We start from the raw sequence: 6,124 nt of genomic DNA on the forward strand, positions 1-6,124 counted from the left end.
GCCACCGTGCGCGGGCGGGCGCCAGCCGCTGCTCCAGGACATGCTGGGTGGGAGAATGTGTACATGGACAGTATAGAAATATATATCTGTGTACATACGCACACACATGTATATGTGCACACACATATATACATACACACACGCCCTAGCTAGTGCACAGAGTCCCCAGTGAGCATGGCTTCTCGAAGCTGGAGGCTGGAGATGCTCTTGCTCCCAAATACACACACACATATACATACATATACATTCACACACAAACTCATATATGTAAATACACACCCCCCAAGTTGTGAGCATGGTTTCCCAAAGCTGGAGGATATATACACATACACATACAGAGATATAAATATATATACAGAGAGAGAGGTCATAAAAAATAAATACACATGTATGTGTATGCCTTTATAAGTGGCTGCGGAGCCGGACGGCAGCTGGAGGGCACACACGCCCAGCCCTTGCTGACCATCAGCTCTTTTCCTTGCCGCCGATGCTTGCAGGTATCTAAAGCCTGGGGAGAGGGGGGGACACCGTGTGGGGCTCAGGAGGGGACAAGGCGCTGCTATTTCCATAGCACGAAGGGCTGAGATGCTTTTGGGCAAAGCCTTGAAAAGTATTTATTTATTTTTTTTTTGCCTAGCAATAAAGGGTTGGCAAGACCCTGGAAGTAGTCCTCACGCACCCTGCCCATGTGCTTTCAACAGCAGTAAGGAGCATTGGCTGAGCATGAAGAGGGAGAAAAAATAAATCTGCAAAATTTGGTCTCTCTAGGGCCACAGGAGCGCCAGCAGTGCCAGCATCGCCCTGGGCTCATGGAGCCCCAAGTACCCACCCTGCTACCTGCACTGGGATTTTGGCTCTCCGGGGTAGCCCTGCGCCCCAGCTGGGCCCCCCAGGCCAGCCGAGACCTGAATCAGCCAGAAACTCTGATTAACAGCTCCCATTCACAATGAAGATGCCCGCAATGAAAAACCACATTATTTTATTTTCTTCCCCCCCCCCCCCATTTTATACAAGGCATGGGGCGATGCTGCAGCATGTTCCTCCGGGCTCACAAAGGTGCTGGGGCTGAACCCCCCCCATCCCGGCTGCTCATCCCACCTGAGAGCATCCCTTTAAAGGCAGGCTGCAAAAAACCCTGCATCCCGCAATCTATTAAGTGGAGGAAAAAGTCTGAGCCCCCTCCTCCTCCACTGCATCCCAGAGGGGCGTGAGATGCTCCCGCTCACGCCCGGCCGAGCCCCGGCAGCGGGCGAGCACAGAAGGGGAGTAGAGGCTATTCATTTTTAAAATACTGTATTTTTAATCCTTAAAAAATACTAGGACAGTATTTAACAAACATCATTACACATCCGGCGGACATATGCTTTCTTTTCATCCATAAAATTAATATTAGCATAAATAATTCTGTTATGCAAAAAGAAAGATTTTTGTCAAACAGCACCGATCATCCGGTTTCGCGTGACACCGAGTATGTACAATTATAATACACGTGCGGGCCCTGGCGGGACACAAGCTCTTTGGAACTGCTCAGTTTGCAGAAAACACTTCAAACTGGGTTTTGATTTGGGATTTTTTTTAAATTTTTTTGATTGGTTTTTTTTTTTTTTTCTCTCCTTTGCTTAAACAGGTAGATATTTTTAGAATAAGTATGTACAGCTGGACACTGGAGATTTGCATTAAGGTGCTTTAATTTGCTATCATTTGTATTCAGTGCATTAAGAAGGCGGCAAATTAAAATCTCCACCCGATTGCTCCGGTTAATGAATGCAACGCAGTTCGAGAGCTGCGGCCAGCAAAGCCGGGGGGTTTTCCACCGCCCAGCCACAGGAATGAGCAATCCTCTTTTTTTTTTTTTTTTTTAAAAAAACCATTTTTTTTAAAGGCTATTATTTTCTTTTAAGATTTTTTGCCTCCAGTTATGAGCCCTGTTGCTTCGGTGGCCCCTCTGTCCCCGCACCGCTGCCACCTCATTGCAAACCCAGGTCGAAGCTCCTCTTGCTGTGGCACGGGGCCACGAGTAGGGGTTGGGGATTTTGGTACGTGGAGGGTTGTTTGGTTTGGGTTTTTTGGGGGTTTTTTTTGGCTTTTGGACCTGTTTAGGTGACTTCACACAAAGGGGTGTACTCTCATACGCAAACCCGAGCTCAGCACCCAAATCCCTCGGCATCGAGGCGACCCTCCGCTCCGGAACGGGCGAGGGGCTGGAGGGGGCGCGGGGGGGAGCCGGCGGCCCTGGCAGCATCACTCCAGCCCCTGGGCGCTCCGCTCCTGCTCCGCCGCGCGCCTGCGGCTCCCGCTTTTAAAAAATCCAAGCTGTAGGGATTAAAGAGAGACAAAAAGAAGAAAACCCCACCATTACTTCAGCTGATTGCTGGGAAGAGTCTCTCTTTTAACGGGATAGTGCCAGGAGGTTTAGACCCTGAGTATAAATAATACGGAGGCAGAAAGAGGTTAGAGGAGCTTTTTGCCCTTCCTGGCAGTGCTGAGGGGCTGTGGACATGGAGCTGGGGGGCCAGGGGGACCCCCCAAAGCATGGGGGGCTCCACTGAGGGCTTAAGGGCTGCTCACCTTCCAGAGCACGAGGACGAGCAGGGCCAGGAGCAGGAGACCTCCTAACGTGCTCCCCAGGATGATCCAGATGGGGATCTGCGACTCCTCCGGCTTGGAGATTTCAAACGTTATCTGCGAGGGAAGAGCATCAGAATCCGCTGCTGCCTCAGGGCAGGGGCAGCGCGATGGTGGGGGTGCTGAGCATCCCCTCCCTTCAGGAGGATGCTGGAGCTGCTGGGGGTGATGCCCACCCCCATGCACCAGGGATTTGGCTCAGGTTTGCCCTGCTCAACCCAGTGGTGCTGGGACTGGAGCTGCCCAGCTCTGACCACAGCTGTACTGAGCTGCCCCAGGCTCTGCAGAGCCGGGTGCCCAGCGTTGGTCGCTCCAGCCCTCCTGCCAGCCACAGGATTTTTCCTGCTGGGGTCAGAGCAAGGTGTTGCAGCATCCCAAAGGCTGCCGGGTCCGTGTGTGACCATCCTGCCCGGGGGCTCACCTGGCGGCTGGGGTCCTCCTCGCGGAAGATGAAGGGGCTCCCGAAGCGTCGCTGGAGAGCGGCGTTCATGGTGAGCTTCAGTGACTTGAACTTCAGCTGCACAAAGAGATGCTGGACATGAGCACTGGCCCTGGGAGAGGACCCAGCACCCTGACCGGGTAACCTCCACAGCTTTGCTCCCCCCAACATGGCTTTGCATCCGTGCCAGGGCTGCCGTGTACTGCCTCCATGGGGGAGGATGATGCAGGTCAAGTAGTGAATGTGGCTAAATTGCAGCAAAAAGGATTGCTCGAGATTAAATGCCCCAGGATGAGGTGCTGTGCGGGATGTTGGATGCACACGCTGACAGAATAAGTAGGATTTGAAAATAAAAAAATCACCCTACACGTGCCCAGGCTCCTTGGGTAGGAAGGAAATCGGCTGCCTCCATGGGGGAGGATGACGCAGGTCAAGTAGTGAATGTGGCTAAATTGCAGCAAAAAGGATTGCTCGAGATTAAATGCCCCAGGATGAGGTGCTGTGCGGGATGTTGGATGCACACGCTGACAGAATAAGTAGGATTTGAAAATAAAAAAATCACCCTACACGTGCCCAGGCTCCTTGGGTAGGAAGGAAATCGCAGGAGATGAAAAAAATCCCTGCATTTTCATGGTACAAGGACTCCTTTGGGGGATTTCTCCTCAAAAGCCACGTGCCTGCTTTGGGAGGACTTACTGCTTTCAGAGACTTCATCCACAGATTGCCACGCAAGTGCAAGTTCATCTCCTCGTTGGGGGCTAATTTCACATTGCAGTCGATGGAAACGATGTCGGAGTTGCTGTGGTTCTGCAAGGGGAGAAGTTTGTGGCGTGGGAGCATCGCTGCTGAGAAGGGGATAAACCCCCCCCGGGCTTCTCACCTGGAGAAGGGGAGTGAGAGCCAAACCCTGTCGGAGGGGCCATGCACCCATCCTCCCCCGTGGCCATGGGGCATCCCCATCTCAGGGCTTTCCCTCTCGCTGCGTGGCTGCCTGGCGTGGCAGGGCTCAGCCTGGGGCCAGGATCGGGCCCGTGAAGGCACGTACCAGGTGGGGGATGCGGGAGAGGTCCTCCTCGGTGGGCACCCTCCGGTAGTCGGTGGTGTTTCCCCAGATGTTGCAGGTTGTGTTCTCCAGCTGGAGAAGACGATGGGCACTGAGGACGGGGACCACAGCGGCCACCGTGCTGGGCACCCATCCTGGTGGAAGTGGGGGGGCCCAGCACTCCCCGGGCTTTGCTGGTGCTGGCAGCTGAGCTGGGGTCGGCTGCCACTGCTGCACCATGGGGCTTGGATGAGGTCCTGGCCCAAATGGAAGCCAGCATCCTACTTTAATTAATTCCTGTGTTTTGTGCCTCTCCCCCAGCAAAAATCAGCCTGGCAGAGAGCCCCATCCAGGCTGCCAGCCACGTGTGCTGGGGTGCCACAGGTGACACGGGGACTTTGCCAGAGCTGGCGATACGAAACGCCCCCATCGAGGCCAAATCCATCCATAAACATGCCATCTCCTGTACTGAGCTCTTGCCATCACCGGTACGTGAGTCCCGCACGGCTGCTGGGGCAGCGGGAGGCTCGGAATGCCCCGGGGTCTGCTCCCAGCCCTCTCACTGCTTTTATGGTTGCGGAAGGCTGCAGCTCACCCCAGGCACAGCTAATGCTTTCAAGACCCTCAAGAATTCATTGCATACCGGAGGGAGGTCTAGCTCGGAGAAATATTTGGCCTAAACCCTTTGGCCACCACCATTTTCCATATTTCCAGCCAAGGGAATGAAAAAGGGAGAAACCCAGGCACAAGCCAAGACCGTCCCGTGCAGGTGTGAGCATGGGGGGGTTTGCAAAAGGATGGGGTGACCTGCTAGGGGGTGTCTCCATCCCCACCCCTGGGGCAGGAAGGACCCACACGTGCTTAATGGGAAGGAAACCCCTCGCTCCTACCTGGTCTACCATGAATTCAGTCAGGAGCAGGAGGCGGTTGCCCCCCCGGGTGGCCACGGGGACGGTGAGCTTGATGGTCACCCCCTCCACAGGGAAGAAGCCCAGGTTCTGCAGCTGTGAGGGCAGAGGACAGAGATGTGGCCAGGATGCCGGCGTCCCGTGGGATGGGGATGAGCAGGGTGGCCGTGGCACATGCCACCTCCGGGATGGCACCTGGGGGGTCCCTCAGCCAGTTCAAAACCCCCTCCTTACCTTGAAGGTGCAATGAAAGGGGGGGCCGATGCTGTCGTATCTCTCCAGGGAGCTGTTCGACCTGATTTCGTAGTAGTCCAGGCTCGACGTCCTGTCGTGACGAAGGAGGACGAGTCGGGAGGAGGGCTCGGAGCAAGCAGAGGACAAAGCAGCCCCGTGCCCAGCTGCCCCCAGCCCCAAGCTGGGCTGCCCCAGCCCCTCCCCAAGGAGAGGACTTCCAGTCTGTCTGGCCCCGTTTCAGATGGAAACCATCACCTGGCTCCACCTCGGCCAAAAAAAGATGAGGGATTTTCACACTGTTCTGCTTCTGCAGTATTTTCCCTTTCTTTATAGAAATTTTCTCGCCTTTTTGTTGTAACAGGCATCCAAGGCCCTGGTCGGCAGTTTGGATGTCACATATAAATCTGGGGATGTAAATCACATCTCTGTTTCGCAGCTGGAGAGGAGGGAAAGGAGCCAGGAGCATCCGACGGGTGCCCGTGGGACCCCGGCCAGGAGCGCCCGGGATGGGACACACGCTCACAGGTATCACGACACAGGGCGTGTGGCCCCAAACCCCCAAAACTCTGAAATTATTCCCCATTTTTTTCCCCCCCACGGGGTGCCCAAATTTGAATTTTTTCATGCTGTTGCTTTTCCTCCAAGTTCTCCCTTCTCCTGTAAGGGCGATGCTGATATTTATTAAATCGCGAATCCCCCCGCTTCCCATAAATCCCAAGTATTAAAGTGGTTTTATTTTCAGTGCCCCACTACCTCTAGCATAAAAAAATAAAATGATTGAAGGTCTTAAAAATCTGCTAAGAATTACGGCAAGCGGTGCCAGGGAATGTGCTCCTGAGGTCCACGTTTGGGGTTTTTTTTTTTTTTTTTTCTTAT

The 6,124-nt window shown here is 54.1% G+C and overlaps 1 protein-coding gene across 1 annotated transcript in view; it reads right to left on the minus strand.

Moving 5' to 3' along the window:
- Nucleotides 1–2,241: 2,241 nt before the first annotated feature.
- Nucleotides 2,242–6,124, minus strand: part of ITGA11 (integrin subunit alpha 11) — a 54,488-nt gene continuing 50,605 nt past the window's right edge. Inside the window, exons 25-31 of the mRNA XM_035896643.1 lie at nucleotides 5,249–5,339; nucleotides 4,997–5,110; nucleotides 4,110–4,199; nucleotides 3,761–3,871; nucleotides 3,047–3,142; nucleotides 2,569–2,682; nucleotides 2,242–2,313 (exon numbers count right to left, since the gene is read on the minus strand). Coding sequence (XP_035752536.1) covers nucleotides 2,242–2,313; nucleotides 2,569–2,682; nucleotides 3,047–3,142; nucleotides 3,761–3,871; nucleotides 4,110–4,199; nucleotides 4,997–5,110; nucleotides 5,249–5,339 — 688 coding nt within the window. The remainder of the gene's footprint in view (nucleotides 2,314–2,568; nucleotides 2,683–3,046; nucleotides 3,143–3,760; nucleotides 3,872–4,109; nucleotides 4,200–4,996; nucleotides 5,111–5,248; nucleotides 5,340–6,124) is intronic.

Source organism: Egretta garzetta, unplaced genomic scaffold (genome assembly GCF_000687185.1).
Source record: "Egretta garzetta isolate BGI_Z169 unplaced genomic scaffold, ASM68718v1 scaffold276, whole genome shotgun sequence".
Taxonomy (NCBI): domain Eukaryota; kingdom Metazoa; phylum Chordata; class Aves; order Pelecaniformes; family Ardeidae; genus Egretta; species Egretta garzetta.